Raw genomic sequence first — 23,645 nt, 5'->3', positions numbered from 1 at the left:
GATTTCAAACAGGTGCTGCATTTGTATTCTTTTTTTTTTTTTTAAACTGTTCTGTTTACAATTCTAGGCTGTATAGTGTGGTAAATCGTAAATCATGTTTTCCAAATGAGGTTGAAAGTAAAATGTGTTTTAGTATCGGCAAAGCATCGATCATTTCTCATCTATACTGTGCCCCCAATGCAGCTCCACTTGTCAAATGCCTCTGAATGAAATAAATAATTTACTCCCAAGTTTGTCAGCTTGCTTTTGTTTTTTTTTTTTTTTTTTTTTTTTTTTGGGGGGGGGGGGGGGGGGGGGGGGGGGGGGGTGGAAGGATCCACCCCTCACACACCATCAAACTCTTTTTATAAGGAGTATAAGAGCACTATTAGAAGGTGAACTTAATCAAAAATGAAATGATTACTTCGATTTCTTTCGAGGCAGTTCAGATTCAGGTTAAATAGTTTGTCTTCTATGATCTGATTTTAAGTTCATGTATTTCTTACACACGTGTTTTCTCCCCCAGTTTTAAGATCTGCTACCGGTGTCTCAACCATTTCAGCTGCATGTTCATATTTCCAGGTGGTGTCTTCGTATGTGTTTGGTTACATACTTAAAAAAAAAAAAACTTTCAAAAGTCAAAGCTGTATGGAAGACTGTAGACTTGCATCTGGATCTGAAGCAGCAGAAGGTGCTGTTGCTTGCACAAGCAAAAAAAAATGGCCAAGGGATTAAAATTCTTGTCAAAGGCTGTGTGTGGGGGTATATGAGAGAGAATATAAATATATATGAAGGGAGATTTTCTTCCCCCCCAAATACGAACAAAACAAGCATGTATAAGAACTTGTACAAAGTTAGAGCAATTGATAACATGAAAAAGTACATGCACTGAATTCACATGCACAAACTGTACATATACCACTATATACCCCCAGATTATGATGTGCTGAATGTGTGCTACAGAAATGTATTTAAGTTTAGTCATAATTGGATAAGCGGATGAATGAAAGTGTTCTCTGGCCGTTGGGTGCATGACTGAACAGTTTTTTCACATCCTTTTGTAAAACTACTTTTGTTTTCTAAAGTGGCACTGAAGTGTCAATAAAAAGTATGTAAAACAAAGTGTCTCCTAAAAGTAGTGTGTATTTTCATATATAAAGGGTACACCTTTTTAAAATGCATACCTAAAAAACAAATGTCTCCAGTGTTGTGTTTTTTTTTTTTTTTTTTTTAAAGTCTTCAAAAACGTAGGGTGCTTCTTTTAAAATGTATGTCAAGAAAAATGTGTGTGGGGAAATAAGACTTTTAAAACAGATGGTACTCAGTACCTTAGACCAAACTTATGTAACAGTGGAAAGTTGTCCGTAGCAAATTTAGGGTTAAGTTTGAGGGAGCATTTTATTTTGAAAATTAGTACTTTGTTAAAACCAGCACCTTAATAGTCCTAAAAGACTGTAGGTGTGCTTTTGTTTCATAAATGTTTTGACAAGAATACCGTAGGATTTTTTTCAAGTCGTGCCTTCCTAATTTCGACCTTCATTCAGAGCATTCCTGTGAATCAACGAAGCAATACATACACTGTGTGTAATTTATATATATACACACACACACACATACACATGGCTTATGACAATCTTCACAACTAATTTCTTTAAAAAAAATCCCACAGTATTCTTGGAACAAAGCATGGTTACGCGCTTTAAGTTAATATAAAGGTTAATACACAGCCACAAATGCGTCATGAGGATATACAATCTTTTTTGATGTGCATTGGAAAAACGCAGACAACTCTAACGAACCGATAAGTTTTATTATCAAGAGGCTTGTGTCTTATTGCCGCTTTCTTATCACTGGGTCTCTAACATGTGTCAGCTAACGATAGAGGGACTCCTAAAATAGAGTGCGCTAGTGCTGCTGGCTCATGATTACAACAGGAAAGTATTTAATGCCTTTCACCTAGTGCGCCATCTAGTGTCTTGAAGGCCATGTATTGTAACATTCATTTTTGTCACTTCACTGCTTCCAAAAGGCAGGTTTTTTTTGTAATTAACAAGGTGCTGGGTTTAACGAAGTACTAATTTTCAAAATCAAATGCTCCATCAGACTTCAACCTGAATTTGCTACTGCCAGCTTGTTTTTGACTGTTACACAAGTTTGGCTGGAGGGACTATATCACATCCATTTTAAGAGTTATTTCCAGCACACTTTCTTTTTGTTTTCACTTTGCACTGCTGGGTCATGGTACTAAAGAGCTGAAGGGGGAAATCAAAGAATAATAGTAACTAGGTTCAATCCTACTTTCAACTCTTATCAATGTATAATCAAGCATAAACTACATGTTATAAAGTCACACAATCCCAAAATATAGACTTTTGGTAACAGATGAAAAACAGGTTGCTTTTCATGTCGCTTGTAACTTTAGACACAGACAAATTTCAAGTTTACAAAACGGCCCTCATAAACAGGCACCCTTTGAATATCCTCCACACCCCCCCCAGATTGAACGGGTCAAACTACATACACTCATTAACTATCAAAAATCTAAAGTGTGACATGAGTACGGTTGCCAGCTGGGGAAATCAATGTGTGTTCTGGAGAATCATAAACATTCACAGCATTCTGCATCAGCCAAATAGATCTTTAATTACTTCTACAAAATGGGACTTGGCAATGTCTTTCTACATTATTGTTTTATTTATAAAACCACCAGCTGATTCTGATAATGCATATGCTAAACAACAGACAATATGACAGAGATTTTCTTCATGCACTCGTTCACATTCAGAAACGGAGTTGGGAAGAAACCATTGGAACAGGTGGATTAGTGATACAGACTGGACTGTTCCTATCTGTGTGTCTGTATTCAATTTTTTGTTGTTCATTTTTAAGTCTGTCACTGCAGCCCAGTTTGTACAAATATTTAAAATACTTTAGTTTATCTGAATAACAATACAAACCCATTTATTCAAAACTGTGTAGCTGTCGTTTGCAAAGTAGGCTTCAGTACCTAACAATTTAACAAATTCTTCAGTGGTAGTTATGAATAAATACACTTATGGCTGGCTCTCATACCCAGATTAGCACTAATCTTGGACAAACTTAGCAAAGTTTTTTGCTAATTTTAGGGTCTCTGGAACCAGGTGTAAAGTATAATTGCAATTTTACCAAGGAATTACCTAAGCTTAACTATTGTAGTTGGCTATTGTCCTGTTCCTTTCATGTAGGAAGAAACATGCTGCAGAGTAATTTTTTCACAATGCTGCATATAAAAATGAAAGGCTTAGAAGTACTGGACTGTCTTGTTAAACACCACACTTGTCATGGAAATAATCTCTGCGCTTTTCAGATGGTTCATTTGAAGTGCAGCTCTTACTTCAGATTGCTCAATTCAGTATTATTTCACAGGTTCTGAATCCACCACTGGCCCATACATAAAATCTTCAGGCAGTGTTTCTGGAGAGATCATGGCTAGCTGGTCATCGTAAGAACCTAGGGTCCACAGCTTCTCCAGTTCATAGATTTCTCTTGTTTCGGGAAGCATAAAATGAACCACAATGTTCCCTATACATGAAAACAAGAGGACAAATGTATGTTATAATGAAAGACTTAGTACCGATATATATTAAAAAACCTGAAAGAAATATTATTAGGCATCAACTTTAATTACAGTCAACAGTCTCAATCACTTATACATTATAACATTCTTCGCTCTGTCTTGAAGACTAATCATCTGGTAATCTTAAAGCAGCCTGTAATTATCTGTATGTAGTATTTGAACATTGACTAATTTTGCGATCATCATTTTTGTTCATCATCAATACTAATGTGTCAATGGAAGTGCGGATTTCACCTCTGGGGACCTGAAAATAGTTGCAGTCTACTGTTTGAGGACAGCTTACTACTTTCTAGATTTATCTCGTTTCTCAGACTATTCTCTCTGCCAAATCACAGACAATGATTTGCTTAACATTAATTAATGCCTGTATATCAGACACGTGTTGATCATGTGCCAGTCTTATGAATACACAGATGTATCACAATTTATTTAAGCAGATGGAAATGAGACACTAATGACCCAATAGTTTAAAGCACATGAATAATTGTAGGTGCCCACAGAGTGTAGTCAAAGCTGCACGCCACGGCTTACCTGCTCTTCTGGAATTTCAATACTAAGTTTGTCGCTTTGGAGGAGATATTAGCATGTGACACTGGAGCACTGAAAAAAGGTTATTTTTAATTTACCAAAATCTATGCACACCCAGTCTTCTGCATCCTTTCCTTCAATCTGAACATGGGGGTCACCTTCTCTCTTTGTGTGCTTGTACTGGAAAGACAGATGCCAAATGTTAGCAGAAATCATTAACCATCTCTCAGCCAATTCATAAACATCCCAAAGCATCTTATTTTTTTCTTTGTGCGGTCTTGTGCATGGAAAACCAAGAACAACCGTGTTACAGCTGGCACAATGGCTGTATTACCCAGAGATGCGTAACATTTAACTTATCTTGTATGCCTGCTTGTAAAGAGCTCTCACACACCTTCTTGACTGGTATCCTTACAGGAGCTGCTAGTTAAAAGATGAAAATCCTCTATTGGAGGTATTTTTTACATTTGTAATCTAAAATCATTGTTTTAAGTTTCAGATATAAACAGTTACAGTGGACCAATGCATTAGAGCTTAATCAACCTGATGCACCTTTATGTTGAAGTAGCAGTCATTAACAGCGAGTTAATGACCACTGCTGTCTATCCTGACACGGTGGGTTTATTATAGATGTCAGTCTGCAACTATGAATTTTCTAGATAAGCAGCAGTTGCTTCTGACCACAGCAGACTGGTAACATTTAAAAATATGAGAAGCCAGTGTTCCTGAATTACCCACCATATTATATTGTTTACACACACTTAAGCCAGTCATTTAGAAACTGGTGAGAAAAATCTACAGAAATAGAACATTTAGTATGTGTTGTTCTCCTTGTCCTCTGTATAAAACCAGTTACTCAGAAACTAAAGCACTAACACTCCTGCGTTCTTCACAACTGCATCCCACCGTTTCATATAGCTGCCCATGTTCTTCTGCGCTTGTTGTTGCTTTACCTTGCACGCGATGAATTATACATGAAGGCAAATCATAGCAGTAATAGAGGGAAGCCTGATTAATTAGAGCTAAATTCCCTAAACTGAGAATCAACTAACAGAGGGACACACATATACATATTATGTTTATATATATATATATACACACACACACACACACACACACACACAGTACTGTGCAAAAGTTTTAGGCAGGTGTGAAAAAATACTGTAAAGTAAGAATGCTTTCAAAAATAGACATGTTAATAGATTATATTTATCAATTAACTAAATGCAAAGTGAGTGAACAGAAGAAAAATCTACATCAAATCAATATTTGGTGTGACCACCCTTTGCCTTCAAACAGCATCAATTCTTCTAGGTACACTTGCACACAGTTTTTGAAGGAACTTGGCAGGTAGGTTGGCCCAAACATCTTGGAGAACTAACCACAGTTCTTCTGTGGATTTAGGCAGCCTCAGTTGCTTCTCTCTCTTCATGTAATCCCAGACAGACTCGATGATGTTGAGATCAGGGCTCTGTGGGGGCCATACCATCACTTGTTCTTCTTTACGCTGAAGATAGTTCTTAATGACTTTCGTTATATGTTTGGGGTCGTTGTCATGCTGCAGAATAAATCTGGGGCCAATCAGATGCCTCCCTGATGGTATTGCATGATGGATAAGTATCTGCCTGTACTTCTCAGCATTGAGGAGACCATTAATTCTGACCAAATCCCCAACTCCATTTGCAGAAATGCAGCCCCAAACTTGCAAGGAACCTCCATCATGCTTCACTGTTGCCTGCAGACACTCATTCGTGTACCGCTCTCCAGCCCTGCGACAAACAAACTGCCTTCTGCTACAGCCAAATATTTCAAATTTTGACTCATCAGTCCAGAGCACCTGCTGCCATTTGTCTGCACCCCAGTTCCTGTGTTTTCATGCATAGTTGAGTTGCTTGGCCTTGTTTCCATGTCGGAGGTATGGCTTTTTGGCCGCAAGTCTTCCATGAAGGCCACTTCTGACCAGACTTCTCCGGACAGTAGATGGGTGTACCAGGGTCCCGCTGTTTTCTGCCAATTCTGAGCTGATGGCACTGCTGGACATCTTCCGATTGCGCAAGTGTCTTTCATCTGCTGCAGTAAGTTTCCTTGGCCGACCACTGCGTCTATGGTCCGCAACGTTGCCCATTTCTTTGTGTTTCTTCAAAAGAGCTTGGACAGTACATCTGGAAACTCCTGTCTGCCTTGAAATTTCTGCCTGGGAGAGACCTTGCTGATGCAGTATAACTACCTTGTGTCTTGTTGCTGTGCTCAGTCTTGCCATGGTGTATGACTTTTGACAGTAAACTGTTTCAGCAACCTCACCTTGTTAGCTGAGTTTGGCTGTTCCTCACCCAGTTTTATTCCTCCTACACAGCTGTTTCTGTTTCAGTTAATGATTGTGTTTCAACCTACATATTTAATTGATGATCATTAGCACCTGTTTGGTATAATTGTTTAATCATACACCTAACTATATGCCAACAAAATCCCTGACTTTGTGCAAGTGTACCTAGAAGAATTGATGCTGTTTTGAAGGCAAAGGCTGGTCACACCAAATATGGATTTGATGTAGATTTTTCTTCTGTTCACTCTTTGCATTTTGTTAATTGATAAATATAATCTATTAACATGTCTATTTTTGAAAGCATTCTTACTTTACAACATTTTTTCATATCTGCCTAAAACTTTTGCACAGTACTATATATATATATATATATATATATATATACACACACACATATATATATATATATAATTCAAATCTGCCCTTTTAATTATTTTGATTAGACTCAAATTGTGAGTCGCCCGCTATATAATCACAGAAAGCAACATACGTTTTGGAAATAAAACAAAAAAGTTTGTTTTTCCAGTCAAACAAAACAGTTTTCTTATGATTTCTATGTGTGGTGTAACCAGTCAGTTCTACGTTACATCCCAGACTATAGGAGACTCAAGGGTGCATCCTAGTGTGCTAAATCCAATATGACTTACCACTTTTACTGCATAGTGTGCCATAGCGCTTAGATGTCTCGCCGATGAACCGCTTACCACAACAAAGTAATCTGTATACTTCATTTCTTCCGGTACTTTGATCACACAAATGTCTTTGGCATTCTCTTGCCGTAAGAGAGTCACCAAAATATCAATGTTAAACACAGGGCTGGAGTTTGGACCTGTTAAGAAAGAACACCAAATAAACTCATTTTACATTCCATCAGAAATATGCGACCAGCGGCAGCGCTAGGATTTACTGGGCCCTGGTGCAAGGTGTGACGCAGATTTCCAAACTAAGGAAAATCAAAGCAAATGAAACATACCAGTCATACCTGATGCTTTCCCGTTGTTGTTTTTAAATATGCATGACAATGAGAGTTTTGTATATTCTCTGTCTTTAATTGTGAGAGTTCTACATTCTGAATGCAAACAAACTTGCCTTATGAACACAATTAACTTTTTTTGCTTCCCCCTGCATGACACAAATAAAAACCTGTTTTTTTGTTTAAACGAAAATTAATGATGATTTTTAAACTTCTGTTTGTCTTACATTTAGTTTAGTTAAGAATTATTTTGTTACAGAAACAACTTTGGGGAAATGAGCTTACATTATTAGAACAAGTATTTCCCCTACTATGACTGTAAATTCTAAATTAAAGCCATCAGTAACAACAGAGCTTCTCAAACTCGGTCCTGGGGACCCCCTGTGGCTGCTGGTTTTCATTCCAACCGTGCTCTCAATTACTTAACTAGACCCTTAATTGAACTGATAATTTGCTTAATTAGACCTTTTTTTACTTGTTTTCAGCTCTTAAACAGTTGCAGTTACTTATCAAATGTTACAGCCAACTTGAAATATGCAACTGTTAAAAGCTGAAAACAAGTAAAAAAAAAAAAATTAAAAAGGGTACAATTAAGCAAATTATCAGTTCAATTAAGGGTCTAGTTAAGTAACTGAGAGCTCTGTTGGATTGAAAACCAGCAGCCACAGGGGGTCCCCAGGACTGAGTTTGAGAAGCCCCGAGATAGATGGTCATTATAACCCCACCAGTTGTAAGCACGAGCACATATAAAACACAAGTTACACACAAACAGATGCCATCATATAACCCATATTCTTATACTCGGTGCTGCGTCCGACATATAAAACGCAAGTTACACACAGACAGATGCCTTCATGTAACACATATTCTTATACTCAGAGCTGCGTCCCATATATAAAATGAACCTAAACTTCCTTCTTTTTTGTCTTCTGCAAACTACTATAGTACTTCAGTTATCTATGAATGAAACCAGAACGCTTGATTAATATAGATTTAAAGTGTAGTGTTATTTTGATCCCCGCTGTTTAGATTAATAAAATAGACCCCAATGAGTAATATTGGGAGTAATGTAACTGTACAGTATCTCACAGATTATAGCAAACAGCTGCAGGTGGTTAACTGCTTTTAACTTTTTAAATTTCACAGTCTGTACTAAACATATTCAAAATGAAAACATTACATGTTTAGTATTTATTTCTTACCAAACCCATGGTGAAGACACAAAAGCGCAGCGGCAACTCCGACTAAAATAGAAAGTGCGGTATTATGAGATTGTTGGATTTCTTTCATTAACTGTGATGCTGAAGAACTTTATTTCTAAAATTAAAACCACGTGCAAATTTAAGGCTATGTCATAAATAAAAGCGTGACAAAGGAGGGTTAGTAATATCTTACGCGTTCCGTCATGTTCTGTCCCCGAATCCACTGCCACCGTTTCCCGTGGATATTGTGTGCTTCCCCACACTGCGGGACTCTCTGGGTTAGAAGCCTTTGCGTCTCTGTGACAGTCCGTGAAGAACCTCTTTACCACGGATTCGCAACCAGACACAGCTCCCACTGCCTGTTCATTTTGAACCGGTTTGGTGTACCCACAATGAATCGCTTTTTTTAACAGGCAAAGTGTGCCTGTCGACAGCACTGAACTATCTTTAGAAATGAACGAAAAAAGCCTTTTAGTACAATTAAAAATCTTTACTTTACTCATTTTTGGCCTACTTCTTTTCCAACCCTACCAAACTCTCCTAAAGGGCAGCGTGACATTCCAGGAAGAAACTGTAACAGACATGCTGCTGACCTTCTATTGGTTCTCCAGTCAGCGAATCACAGCTGGGTTTCAACGAGAAAAGAAATCCGTGAACAGAGTACCGTATAATAGCACAAATATGCGCACCCACAAGCCTGTAATATGGTGTTTCATAGTAATGACCTCACCACCCACATACCTCCAGTAATGGGGATTATTCGCAGCTACTATTAACCCTGTGAGAGTATAAGAACCACTTTTCCACGAGTGATGAACCTTGCTAGACCTTGCTCAGGTTAAGTTGTTATCTGCAGGTCCACCGAGAGGCCAGGGATATTTCCTCAGAGCCCACTGCCCAAGGGGACCCTGGGGAAGGCAACAAATAAAATAAAATTGGTCAATCAATACCGAACATTACAATATAAAATTATAATAATAACAATAATAATAATTAACAGCGCCAGTCCTGTCATTGCATTCACGCACACCATCGCATTTTTTCAGGGTAAGGCTGCGCTACACTATTGCACACTTCTGTACTAGTCTAAGCGGCACTGCAGGTGTGCCAAAATATTATTAACTTATTTAAAATGTTATATTTGAAATATATAGTGAGAATCATTGGGTGTATTTTACTTCCAGGTCTTGCTCTATGAATGCATGTTACACTACTTTTTCTTTGAAAGTGTGGATTTGTTGAATAAGTTGTTTTGTCAGTTTTAATGTTATTTCTCTGTTGTGTAGTTACTGCCACAAAATTTGGACAGCAGCAGTACAAGACCCATGCATTCTGGTGCTAGACTTCCTACAATGCGCAGGGATGCTCCTGGATCTCCAAAACGGCAACATAGGACGACCTGGCCAGACCCTTATGACCACATCACTATAACAGCATCCGCCCCAACCTACATTCTCTACTGCTGGCTGTGCAGTCACAGACTCCAGTACTCCTGCCAATAGCCAGCAAAAAGCACCTAATTAACCCTCTAGCAGCTTCACCGTCACCCCCCATTCCCTCTGGATGTAACGACAGTGGTCTGGTCCCGGAGCTGCTAGGGGTTATGCCTAAAACAGTTTGATCAGCTGTGACACTGCTGACCGAATTCCCAAGCATCTTCGTCACCTGCCCTGAAAAAACTGACTGCACCCATCTAGTACTGTATTTTATTGACACTGGGGATGCGGGCAACCTGGAAAGAAGCAAGACTCTGTTGTAAGACCATATTGACCTGCAATGTAAAGGAGGGGCAGCTGCAAGCAATAAGGCAGCTGCAACCGTTTACCAAGATGTCATGCAGGATTACACATAGGGGCCAGGGTAACGCTGATCTTTTCTTTCATTTGGATAAAATGGTGGAGAGAGGACTGAGAGAGGAGCTCTCATTGAAATAAGTGTTGTGTGTTGTTTTTGTTTGTTTGAATAATTGTCTGTGTTTTCACCACTAGACAGTTAAACGTACAAATCCGGAGCTGTCGCCGAGGGTCAACACCAACTGTCACAAAATACCCGTGTCTTCACTACCGCACCCGCACGTCTGCACTCACCCAGGACTGGTGACCGTGTATTCATTTCTGTTCGGGACTGTGCCCTATTTTGTTAGCCCCACGCTTTACACATGGTTGTGTGTTGCCGGGGTATTATTATTTAAACGGTCACCAGACCTGGAAAACAAATAAAGCACTTTTTCACCAGATTACAATTGTCTGCCTGTCACTCCTGCACCACATCACCGCTACACCTGTTCCCCCTTCACCAGCCACACACCCTAATAAACAAACATGTCCACCAAACAAAGTATGAATATTTGTGTTTTATTGATTTAAAAAAGCATTTGATTAAATTTGGCACAACAGACTATGACTTAACATAAAGTGTGTGGTGCAGTGGTTAAAGAAACAGGCTTGTAACCAGGAGGTCCCTGGTTCAAATCCCAGCTCAGCCACTGACTCATTGTGTAACCCTGAGCAAGTCACTTATCCTTCTTGTGCTCTGCCGTTTGGGCAAGACATTGTTGTAAGTGACTCTGCAGCTGATGCAGTTCACACACCCTACCCTTGTATCTTGTAAAGCACTTTGTGATGGTGGTCCGCTATGAAAGGCACTATATAAAAATTATTAATGTATTCAGAAAATAAGTGCAGTGTGAAAATTGGTAACAAAATAACAAGTTGGAGCAGTCTGCAGCCCCTGGTCTCACTCTACATGACACCAAAATTCAAATCCAGTTCTATGCAGATGACCTGGTCCTGCTGTCCCCCAGAGAGCAGTTCTTTTTTTTTTTTTTATAAAAAGATAGAAGTTATTGTTTTTTTCCCTTTATGCATCTATCAGTATAAATTATTGTGATTCCAAACTCAGTTGTAGATTTCAAAGATATTTTATTCAATACAGTCAACCAGTTGGGTATTCCTTTTTCACCTAAGCACAGTTCATAACAGAATCAAAGATCAAACACACATGTGCATTGTTATGCCATTTCTTAACCAACCAGAAAATGATGCATGTTTTACAAGCCTCCTATGAATCGATATTATTGATCACGTGGCCCACTTTCATTCCATTACCTTAAGTGATTGTACCATCAGAGCCTGTTTGATGTTCGTCAGGAAACCCTGCTGTTATAAAGATAAGGAGATTGTTTAAGCTTTTAAAGGTTTTAGCCCCCCACCCCCACCGTGTTCTCTCTGACAAAGCACAGGGTTCCCCTTGAAATTGCCATTTGGTGCACTTTAAAACTTTCCCCTTACCATCTTCAATCTCTTCTTGCACCAGTAATTAATATTAAACCCAAAATTGTCTTACTCTCAATCTAATACTACACAGTTAATCTTATAAATTATAGTTTCTTAAAACAGCAGGGTCTTCAGCATAGCCTGTCACTGCTAGAGCAGTACTGTCAGATCTGGGCCTTGGCAGTAAATCTGGACAAGGCCAGAGTTATGTTCTTTCAGAGAAAAGCTAGATCTTAGGGAAACTGGTACCACTTCACTAATGGCAACACCACACTGGAGCACAGCACCAGCTACACCTACCTGGGTCAGACCATCAGCGCATCAGGTAGCTTTAACTTGGCCGTAAATATTCAATGAAAAAGCATGCAGGGCTTTCTAGTACAGCGTCCTCACCGGCCAACATGAGTCCCCCATAAGAATATGGCTGTAATAGGGAGATGGGCCGAGCTTACCCCCACCCACAATCACAGTATTCTGTCAGGAACACTGAGGTCTTTAACACAGGAAACAACCACTTGGTAGCATTCACTGGCATAAATATTTATTGTGGCACTGGATATTTCACACAAATTACAATTTACCAACAGATTGTACATCCAATGACCAACATTTACAGGACAAGCTCACGACGGGCCCCAGTTCCTTTAAACCACAGCGACCCAAAAACCTATCACCACAAAGCCCTGACAAGCCAAGAGCTCAGCCCAGATCCTGACCAAGTAGAGACTGAGTGACCACTGAAACAGGATGACACATACAGTCCTGGCTGCCCACAGACAGGAGGCTATGTGGTCACTGAACTGGAAAGTCGAAACAGATGCACTTTTGAAATACAGCCAAACAAGGGACACTTAATTTCTCTCCCACAATTCCCAGACAAGCTGTCCAGAGAGAGTGGCAGTCCTGTGTGCCGTTTTACATTCCAACTTCTATATTCCTTGTCTGAGAGATTTATTACCTGGCAAAGTGATTGTTTAACAAAGCACAAGTTACAACATTCAGGATCATACACTGTTTAAAACTAGAACTTAAATGACAATATAAAAAATTAGTGATCTATAAAAAGCAACAATACATATTTCTGATCCCCTTTGCTGATGGCTTCTCCTGAATGGAGCCAAAAACTCCAACACAACTGATGTGTCCCTATTAGGGTTTTGTGATGCGACTCCAGCCATAAGGTGACATTTTTCAACGGGTGGAACATGATTGACTAACAAAAGAGCAGAACCTGGCTAAAAATAAATGAAAACCAATAACAGAAAGGACAAGGCCTTGGGTACACAATAGTAAACATGTTTTAGTACAAAAGCATTTGATTCCATTGCTTACAAAAAACACACTTTATACAAGACTCACTTAAGGATGCATGAATCAGTCTATACAAAAGACAAATCAACAGCTGTTGATGGGGGGGGGGGGGGGGTGTAAAAAGGAAAGAAAACACAGTAAAGGGTAGGGCTCTGACCAGTCAATCAGTTTTGCCCTGCAGCAGTGGGTTCCTCTCCTCATTCCCAGGGGAGAGGGCCACCTTCAGGTGATTGAAGTAGACAGTTACTCCAACACTGCCATCCCCTGGATGTCCCTTCACAACCTTGTATTCCTTGTAGTGCCTGGAACAAAGACACATAAAACTGAACATGGGCCGGTCATGTGACATTTCACTAAAATGAAACTACTTTATGCAAAAGTCTCTGGCTCAGAGTGACAAGCAGGTTTTAAAACTAAATACTTACTTGTAGAGAACAAGAGCTGCTACTGCAATAAGAACCACCACCACGACGACGACAGCACCAGCTATGACAGAAGCCTCTTTGGGCACATTGTTTTTGGTCTCTAAAATAAATAAAGCCAAGAGAGGATAAAAGCACAAACTAGAATACCAAACAGTGGCTCAAGTAGTAGCCATTAGCGGTTTAAATTCACAACAAGACCAATTTGCCTACCTTGTCCAATAGTCACATATGTACTGGCTAGTGCTAGACTGGCAGAGTCGCTCAGTGTAATGTTCACACAGAATATCCCAGACTGATTGAAGGCCCTCTGTAGGGTCAGCTGGCACTGGTCAGCAGCAGGGACTTCCTCACAAAAGATGTTCTTTGTTACCTTGCATGTAGAGTCCAATATTATGGTGCAAGCAGATGTGGGAATACTGTGTAATAAATCCAAGATAGTGATTCACAGCAGTGTAACAAGTATCCAACAGGCAGACTATTTCACATGAATACATAAGCCAAACAAATCCAGAGGGGAAGTGAAACTAATGCACAGCAGCTGCACGAGTATCCACTTAATATTCTACGCAGCTTTAAAAATCAGCCACTTACCTGCCGTTACACTTCACCAAAAAATCCACTGTGACGTCAGTTACAGATGCAGTAGAAACCTTAATTTTTGTAGTTCTGACACTCTCCACTGCAACGATCCCAGCTAGTAATATCAAACAGAAAAAGTTTGTTAGCTAGAGGAAATAAAGATCTGTAGTCCCCACTCCACCCCCCCAAAAAAGCACAATATTATACAGAACAGGTGGCGTGAACCTAGAAGTTAATACATTTCCCCAATATCTGGTGGGGACTTGACTGTTTGAACTAGGGTGTAGTGAGAATTTCTTCCCTTGGGGGTGCCAGAACAAATGTGCAGGAAATTTGTCAAACAAATTAGTGTTACACATAAAACTTACAATATCCTGCTCAATTTGGCCAGTTCCATGTAGAAAATTCATAGTATCAGGAAATTAGTCTAACCCGACCGTAAGAGTCAATAGTATGGTACCAATATTACTCCACCAAGGAGACATCTAGAAAGAATACCAGCAAGTAACTTTTCTACAATGACCCTTCTAGTAATGCAGTACTGTTGCAATAATTGGGTGACAGAGGAAGGAAACAAAGAATGCTGCTTTTTCTCCATAAAAAGTGCTGCACTGAGGAGAGCTCAATCCTGAATAATCTGCTGCGATTCACTGTAGTTGAATGGGCTAAATCTACCATTTAAAAAAGTAAAGTTGAGGATGTGACGATTGCTACTTACTGTGGCGTAACAGCAATCCATGTGAAGAAATTGGATTGGTAAAATCAGCCCAATGAACACCAATGACCCTCATCTGTGGAGAGCTCCGTCTGAATTATTGATTGTGCAGCACTACTCTAAGCTTCTCTAGTCACTTGCCTACAATGCTGAGGTTAGCTATGAAGCTTCCATATCTGTAGAGCTTGCATTCTGGACCCTGGTGTCGTCTCTGGAGCAGACGCAGTTCAGTGGTGGTTGCCAAGGTGGAGGCAGTGGTGATGGGGTTGAAAATCTTGGTAGTAGAGGCTGCCTTGGTGGTAGGGGGCACAGTTGTCTGGGTGACAGCATCAGTAGTAGGGGTGGCAGTTGTCTGGGTTGCAGAATCTGTAGTAAGGGAGGGAGCTGAAACCAGAACACAAAAGAATTCACACATACTAGCAACTCTTAAGAGGAGACCAGTGGTGTTTTTTTTTTTTTTTTTTTTTTTAGAAAGTGATGCAAATTTTGCATTAGAGCAAATTAGTACAGTAAAAAATACCCCTTAGTGTTCAGTCACATTTATATATCCTGAAATGTAACGAGTGTATTTATACAAGCAACATTCATATCTATCATTGCAGTCTGGACTTCACAGATCGAAACTAAAATGTCAAATATAAAAAAGGTCAAGGAGGGAGTCTACTTACTAGCAGTCACAGTCTCCTGACTTGTGGGCTCAGTACCCTTGGTGGACGAAGGTGTAGTCGTTAAAGGCATCACTGCATTCAGAACAAACATGTCAATATATTTTGTGCCGGTGACATGCAGTTAGTAGTCTGTATGGACCAAACACAGGGATTTCAAATTCATTTTAACCTGCATGGAAGCTCACCGCACCTATTAAACCAGGAACTTAGCGTAATAATCACCCACTATTGTGACCTGCAGACTCAAACTAGCAGTTTTGACCGAAGGGCAAGACAACACCCGTTAACGCAATTATTCTACCAGCAGTATATTCAGCAATACAAAATTTCAATTGGGCAAACAGGACTGGGAACTCTTACTTGTCACTGGATGCAATGTAACAAATGCAGGTGTTGGGGTAGGAGTAGGAGGTCCACAGGGCACGTTGAAGACTGCTTCCACTGTAAGTTTTACAGTGTAGTTCACAAGTTGGCTGTAAGCATGGGTAGCAACAGGGCTGTAAGTAATCAGCTTGTTGCCATCGTTGAAATCCCACTTGTAGGACACTTCTGCAGCCTTCAGGTAGTTGCTGGGGTCGTGGAGTTTGACGTTGAAAACAATGTCAGAGTCCTTCATGAAGACATTGTCAGAGGCGTTGCGGTCGTTTTTCTGGGAGATGTTGACAATGAAAGGAATCTGATCTATCATAAAAATACGTAATAGTCAGCACTCTGATATCCTTTCCAAAGATAGTGTAGAAATTACATAACAAGTTAATGCACCTGCCTGTCATACACAATCTGACTCAGTCACCAGTTCTCTGATACAAAGCCCATCTCTTCAATGTTACACTGTACATGTTTATCTGTCACAGCCCACGGTCCCCACCCCCGAAAGCCAAATCAGTCTATTGAGCAGTTACACAGCGCTCCCTCCAATTTCACATGACAAATGCAGCAAAAACAAAGTGAACGAGACAAGCTACAGTAAAGTTAGTTTGATACTGTGATGCGCTTTTTTTAAAAATCTGATTGTTAATTGCTTTTGTGCATTTTCATGTAAACTGTGACATTAGGGTCTTGGAGCACTATTCTGCAATTTTGAATACTGACTTTGGATACTTTTAATTCAGGAAACTAATTTTGCTAAATTGCATTGCCTTTTATGCAGTTCTGTGCATGGGTAACATTGATTTCATTTTGCTCTTGGTTATATAGCAGGTTTAAAAGTGTGTACTGCATTGGTCATTTCCTTTTGCAAGTGATGTTTTCAGAATCACTGTTCTGAAGTAACAAAAAAGTAGTAACAAAAACAGAACCCCAAGGAGAGACAGGACTGTTTTTGATCTGCAGGCAGCACAAGCTAATCTTCTGACTTCACAATTTAACTGTCACCCTTCATATAAAAATGTACAGGTTAGTTGTACATGGTAGAGCAGGGCTACTCAACCCTGGTCCTGGAGGGCCGCTGTACCTCGCGATTTTTGTTTTAACTGCACACTATTAATTGGACTAACTAAGCTTCTAACAATTAGTTCAATTAAGTAATTTAACATACATTGTAACAAAAAGCAGGAGGGGCAACAGTCCTGCAGGACCAAGGGTGAGTAGACCTGTGGGAGGGTGTAGGTGGAAACAGTGCTGTCAAACCAAGGGAATTTGTGCAACAGAACACTGGACAATCATGATACAGCTGTAATCAAAGAGATAGGTCAACGCCACACTTCCCTTACCTGTAACAAAATAGATGCCACTTGCAGTTGCTGCAGGACTATACTTTCTGCGATTACTTTTGCGATAAACTGACAACTCCATAAGCTGTGCACCAAGGGTGATGTTGGTTGTGTTGAGCGAGATACTTGAAACAGAGCGATCATTCTTCTGGTAGTACTGACCTGGAAAATAGGGACGGAAAGTTTACTTTGGACTGACTTCACTTGGTTCCAAAAATCCTTAGCAGGAATTTTCCCTTAGTATAATCCTGAATCCTACTCAATAAGGGAGTTAATAGTTACCAGTTTATTATCTACAACAATAGTAAATGCAATGACCTACCTGTATATAAAAAAACTTCATGTACAATCCTTTTTTTTTTTTTTAATGCTCATCTACAAACACCAAGGTCATCCAAATATGAGGTTGAATCCCCAGGACTTACCCATGGTATGCCACACATAAACATAACTGTTCCTCCTCCAGTCTAAATGCTGAGGGAAGGGCTTCCCATCTGGAAACACGTTGCACTTCAACTTGTTGGTGCAGTTTCCAAAGCCATAATCCTCAATCCAGGAAGTCCAGTTGTACAGGTACTCACCTGGTTGAACCCAAGCATCTACTGTAGACAAACAGCAGCTAGTGAAGCTGGACTAGACATGCGACTGAACAAAACAAACAATCTGCTCACAAATCAAGCTTAAGTAAGCTTCCAGAAACTAAAGAGTGGAATGACAATATTTACAACAGGTACAGGCCTTTTTCCTTTGCCTAAACTAGATAACCTGTTACAAAGCATCAGAGTTTCTTTGGTAGTTTTGCCTCTTTCAGCTTACCATCTTTGCAGTGTTTGTCATACACAAGGATTCCATTTTCATCTTCCTTCTGGCATTTGGGAAACTCGAGTCTTGCAGTAAATGTTACATTTGATCCTACCAAAGCAGGGCTGTCATTGGTCAGATGAGCTACAATTGTCCCTGTGGGGGCGGAGGGAGAGCGATTCACTTTGCACTCACATGGCCAACACACATACATTAGTCTCATTAACTCAGAATAAGCAAACAGCTGTTTTTTGCTGTAGTTTCCCCATTAATTGGTGTATTATCAAGATGTTAGGATTATAGAAAAACAAAACATACACTGTACTACACTGCATGATGACAATAAAACCTTTAAAAAGGCACTAAAACTAATTAACAGTTTTACTACATACATCAAATGAAAACACTGATGCAATTTACCCTTGCCCCTTCTGTGGTTAATGGAAGGGTAGAGCCCCTCATTCCAGCTGTTAGTATCCAAAGACCAGCCCTGTAACCGGGCGTACTTCTCCGAGCCCACCCGGACCCCAGATGGCATCATATCAGGAACACCTGAAACAAAAAGATCACAATACCAACCCTAGGTGGTAGAGGGAGGGTGTAGGAACTATTGCCAAACCCTTAATACAGAAATGCCTGAATTTCATACAGAAAATCATTGTAACCAATTGTTGGCTTATAAATACAATATACTGGAGAGGGAGGAAAACAGGCAGTGTTAAACATAGGAGAACAGATAATCTTAACATGTATTATCATCTTCCACTGGTAATGACGTCGACATCTGAGCAGTGAGGCTCCGTTTGAGTCCAAAGTTGTATCCTATAAGAACACTGACCCCTAATGGAAGTGTGCTGCAAATGCACTGGTACTTGCTCTTGGATATACGTTTCCAGGAGCAGCGCGCATAGGTGTTAACCATGACGTAAACGACAGTAGTTAATAAATGTAAGGATTTCAGGTATGCCGTAAAAACGGTAGTACTATTTCATTTATTTTTTTGAAGTCAAACAACTTCAGTACAATTGGGTGAACAATTCTAAATCCCCTTGGTAACTGCTGTATTGCATAACCGTAAGACAGACCAGACACACTCACTGAAATGAACCCGCAATCTTAAAGTAAATAGGATAAAATACTCACGTTTGCGTGCATGAGAGTCTGAAATTAGTAAACTCAAAGCGAAGCATAAAAGAAAATGCAAAGCACTCATGGCGTTTGTTCTGTAGAGCCAAACCGCAAACACCGCAAGTTTCCACTTCTCGGCGCAACTGCTTCTCAAGAAGATTGGCGGGTTTATTTTGTTGCTCGCTCTTTTATAACTGATTACAGTGCTCGGCCCATCATGTGATAGTTGTAATGAGACACATCTGCTTTCTAATTACCAGCCGTTCAATCTGCTCATTCTTTTCATGCATGCCCTTCAGTCAGCAGTTTAACCTGCTGCATACTGAATGATCTGTTAAACAGTATGGAAACCCAAATGTCAGATTTATATTTTTGTAAAATAACTATTCTTCGTTCCAAAATCCAAGAAGTATAATGCGAATGGTATTGTCATGTAGCCTAGTTTAATTGCCATCGAAATCCAATTAAAACTTGAATTTAAAAAACTGGCTACCATATCTAAAATGTTATAAAGGGGCCGTCTACTTACCTGTTCAGGATGGCTGTATGATAATGGGATTGCAAATCAATATTTTGTTTTATGAATGTGTTATTGTGTAATATGCAGTACCGTCAATGATGAGTGTGTAATTTGCAATAACCCATTTGCAATTAAAAAGCAAGCAGAAAAACTCGATTTTGGGAATTATAAGTATTTGTATATATTTTTTTTCTCAATATATTTCTGCAAGATATGATGCAAGTAAAAAACATTGAAAATAAACTCATATGCATGAAGATGTTCCTATTTTAACCAAATTGAAATAAATCCGATTTTGTAGCCTTTTATAATTTCAATTTTGGTTGTGATTTGCATAAAAAGACATACTCGAATGAACCCTGTATGCTTTTGTTTTACTAAAAGTGAAAACACACAAATACATAAATGAACAATTTCAATTGTGCAGTGTCCACACTTGTATAAATATTACATTGCATTGCCCAATTGTTACAGAACAGTGAGACTGTGTCCTGGGCAGTGTCCTGGGTGTCCTGCAATGTTATAGAACAGTGAGACTGTGTCCTGGGTGTCCTTCAATGTTACTGGACAGTGAGACTGTGTCCTGGGCAGGACCGGATTAACCCATCACTGGACCCTAGGCAAGCATACACTTGCGGGTCCCCTACCCCTGAACAAATAGCCACACACACATATACATACAAACATATGTGTACACATACAGACACCTCTATACACATTACATCTTTTATAACTAGCCCTCCACCCTTGTACAACAGGTAGAATTCTCAGTTTGAAGTTATTATGAACGACTGAATGAATGTGACAGAAAATTAAACTGCAGGGATTGTGCTAAAAACATTTCATAATAAAACCCCTGCGTTAAATCCTATGGCGCAGCTCGACAAGGACTTTTCTTGATTTACTGAATAAAAACGATAAAGTTTAAACAAATAAGGAACATCATATGAAGTTGAAAAAGGTAATATGTAGAGTCACCCGCATCATACACATGGGAGGAGTCATACGTAAAAAACACTCATTATCATATAATAGACGTATGCCCCCCCCCCCAACTCAACACCACACACGACAGTAAAAATAGACATAATGAAGCGTTCTTCCCTTTGTATAAGTTAGTGATCAGCAGTTGTGTCAGCCGCACGAAGAGCACAGTGTGTGGTTTTCACTAACTCTACTGTGAAGAATAAATTATTTTTTTCTATTGGTAAATATCAGCACTTTCTTCCTATGCATCGGGACGTGGGACATTTGATAGGAAATCGGGACTGTCCCGACCATATAGCCTGGGGCTGTTGACATGCATGGAACAACAGGGCTCGGGCACAGAAATATCACGTGTGCATGTCCCTCGATCTTTTAAAACTGCATCTGCACAAGCATGAAATAACGTGGGGATACAGAATTCTATGGGGTAACGTTACAGAAATCTGCCCAACACCTGTCAGAACAGTTTGATTTTGAGATGGCTCAGTTTGATTACACCGTGTAACAGTTTTTTTTTTTTTTTTTTTTTTTTTTTTGTTCCTGGGTAGTAAGTGTTCTTTCCTAATTGATTATGCCTCAAAAGTATAGAAAACGGCTATTATTCCCCACAAACTTTGCTTTTGTGACCAGGACAGTGATATTTCAAAATATCACTATTTCCAATGGGAAAACGGGCAAATGTGTGCCTTTTCGTTCACATAAAGTCAGAAAAAAAACAACATATGAATCCAAATTAACATGTATTTATACTAAAGTAATACAAAAATGACTACAAAAGATTTAGAAGTGAGCAGTCGACACAATTCTATAATCGTAAATCTCGAGAAACTACTCACTTCTAAATCTTTTGTAGTCATTTTTGTATTACTTTAGTATAAATACATGTTAATTTGAATTCATATGTTGTTTTTTTCTGACTTTATGTGAACGAAAAGGCACACATCTGCCCGTTTTCCCATTGGAAATAGTGATATTTTGAAATATCACTGTCCTGGTCACAAAAGCAAAGTTTGTGGGGAATAATAGCCATTTTCTATACTTTTGAGGCATAAGCAATTAGGAAATAACACTTACTACCCAGGAACAAAAATTGTGTTACAGTGTTATCAGTGAGTGAAGTCAAATCTGTATATGTAAAAAAAAACTAAAAAACAAAAACAAAACACATAACCGTTTTGGGCCCCACTCGAGTTCGGGCCCTAGGCACATGCCTAGTTTTCCTATGCGTTAATCCGGTCCTGGCCCTGGGCAGTGTTCTGGGTGTCCTGCAATGTTACAGGACAGTGAGATTAATGTCCTGAGAAGTGTCCTGGGTGTCTTGTAATGTTGCAGGACAGTGAGACTGTGTCCTGGGCAGTGTCCTGCAATGTTACAGGAGAGTAAGATTAGTGTCCTGGCTGTCGTGCAATGTTACAGGACAGTGAGATTAGTGTCCTGGGCAGTGTCCTGCAATGTTACAGGACAGTGAAATGGATGTCCTAGACATGCTGATTTGAACTCGGCTCTCGCCAGGATAAGCACCAACTAAGACGTAGCTTTACAGTAAACTAATGTCGTCCATCTGCATCTCCATCCATTTGCGTTTCTTTCCATCTGTTGATGTAGATATCCTTTTGCCTGGTGTTGATTGCTGAAGTGTAATGCTGGATCCAGGGATCAGCACACACAACGGCTGCGATGTTGGCTCCAGGGAGCAACCACAGTGCGGTCTCCCCAGTGCATCAGCATGACAACCATTTGGATTGAGCTAAATAGGGTACATCTCTGGGGTCTTCATAGATTAGGATTTAAAACTATAGTATAGTATCTACAACAAATATTCTGGCATTGCTTTTCTTACTTTCTTGTACTGTAATCTTTCATAATGAATTTTAATTTTGCAAAGAAAAAGATACTTATTTGTATTTAGTACATAGGCTAATCAGATTGTTGTAATAAGATTGATCTCTCCAGCATAGAAATTTAGCAGAAATTTAGCTGCAATCTGTGAACGAGAGGACTTTCTGTAATATTCCTATATAGCTTCTGTGTCACAGCACTGTACAAAACCACAAGTCCTGCACATTTAGAACCTCAGGCAATCAAAATTTCATTATAGTAAAAACCTGTTAACTAAACTTTTGTATTTAAATAAATATTATTTATTATCATATAATAATGTCCTCATATCTGTTTTATTCCGTTATAAAAACTTGGGTGGTGATGGGGGGTGCAAGTGCCTTTGTAATTTTTCAAGGTTGGCTATGGCCCTGAAGATCCAGTCATGAGGCAGTATCCTGGGTGTCTTATGTTGATAATCACTGATTTACATTGACCACATTAAGAAGTAAAAGGATTGTGTACAGTAACAACAAAAATAAGGTCTGAATGAAGTTAACTGGAAACTTTCCAAATGAACTCATTGTTTTTATTTAAATGCGATTCTAAAGGGTTGTTGTACTATGGTAATGGTGCACAGGTAATGTCCATGTTGGAGCTTCCAATCCAAATAAAAATAAATCTATAATAGTTCATGTTTACTTTTGCATCACATTTTCTCTTGCACCCTAAACGTGTTTACGGCCTTCAATGTTTTTTTCCTTTTAAATCATGAGACCAATCCTTTTCAAAGACTTCATTTAAAAACAACGTTTGAAAATGCAGCACAGCTACTTCGGACACCACAGTGATACTTTTGCGTATTGTGTGCCTCAAACCACAACACACCCCTACAGCAGTATGTGTGCCTTACTGATGCCTTTTCATGTAATCAGATTAAAAGCACATGATTTTTGAATATATGTGGTTCCTTTTAGCTACCATGTGAACGAGTCTATGGGAATCACATGCAATTGGAATACTGCCGTCAAAAAAATGTAATCTACAGTAATTAGGTTAAAGCAGTAGTCTTTAATCTAATCTGC

At 39.4% G+C, this 23,645-nt stretch overlaps 2 protein-coding genes across 3 annotated transcripts; both read right to left on the bottom strand.

Annotated features, from left to right (window-relative positions):
• Positions 1–290: 290 nt before the first annotated feature.
• Positions 291–9,204, bottom strand: malsu1 (mitochondrial assembly of ribosomal large subunit 1). 2 transcript variants are annotated; one of them, XM_041246320.1, is made up of 5 exons: positions 8,815–9,204; positions 8,622–8,663; positions 7,094–7,275; positions 4,222–4,303; positions 291–3,540 (listed from the first exon to the last, which is right to left on the bottom strand). In XM_041246320.1, exons 1-5 carry the CDS (start codon positions 9,122–9,124, stop codon positions 3,374–3,376), a joined length of 783 nt encoding a protein of 260 aa, XP_041102254.1. In that variant the 5' UTR covers positions 9,125–9,204; the 3' UTR covers positions 291–3,373. The 2 variants fall into 2 exon arrangements, with proteins under 2 accessions (XP_041102254.1, XP_041102255.1); XM_041246321.1 differs by lacking the exon at positions 8,622–8,663 and having other exon boundaries at positions 8,815–9,203.
• A 3,211-nt stretch (positions 9,205–12,415) lies between these two features.
• LOC121309553 (protein QNR-71-like) lies at positions 12,416–19,371 on the bottom strand. The gene is made up of 12 exons (XM_041242540.1): positions 19,251–19,371; positions 18,528–18,659; positions 18,123–18,263; positions 17,732–17,905; positions 17,307–17,468; positions 15,955–16,275; positions 15,595–15,666; positions 15,068–15,310; positions 14,224–14,326; positions 13,843–14,048; positions 13,633–13,732; positions 12,416–13,509 (listed from the first exon to the last, which is right to left on the bottom strand). The coding sequence occupies exons 1-12, from the start codon at positions 19,318–19,320 to the stop codon at positions 13,368–13,370; spliced, it is 1,866 nt and encodes a 621-aa protein (XP_041098474.1). The 5' UTR covers positions 19,321–19,371; the 3' UTR covers positions 12,416–13,367.
• Positions 19,372–23,645: the final 4,274 nt, after the last annotated feature.

Source organism: Polyodon spathula, chromosome 3 (genome assembly GCF_017654505.1).
Source record: "Polyodon spathula isolate WHYD16114869_AA chromosome 3, ASM1765450v1, whole genome shotgun sequence".
NCBI lineage: Eukaryota > Metazoa > Chordata > Actinopteri > Acipenseriformes > Polyodontidae > Polyodon > Polyodon spathula.
This window is presented reverse-complemented; position numbering and strand designations above follow the sequence as displayed.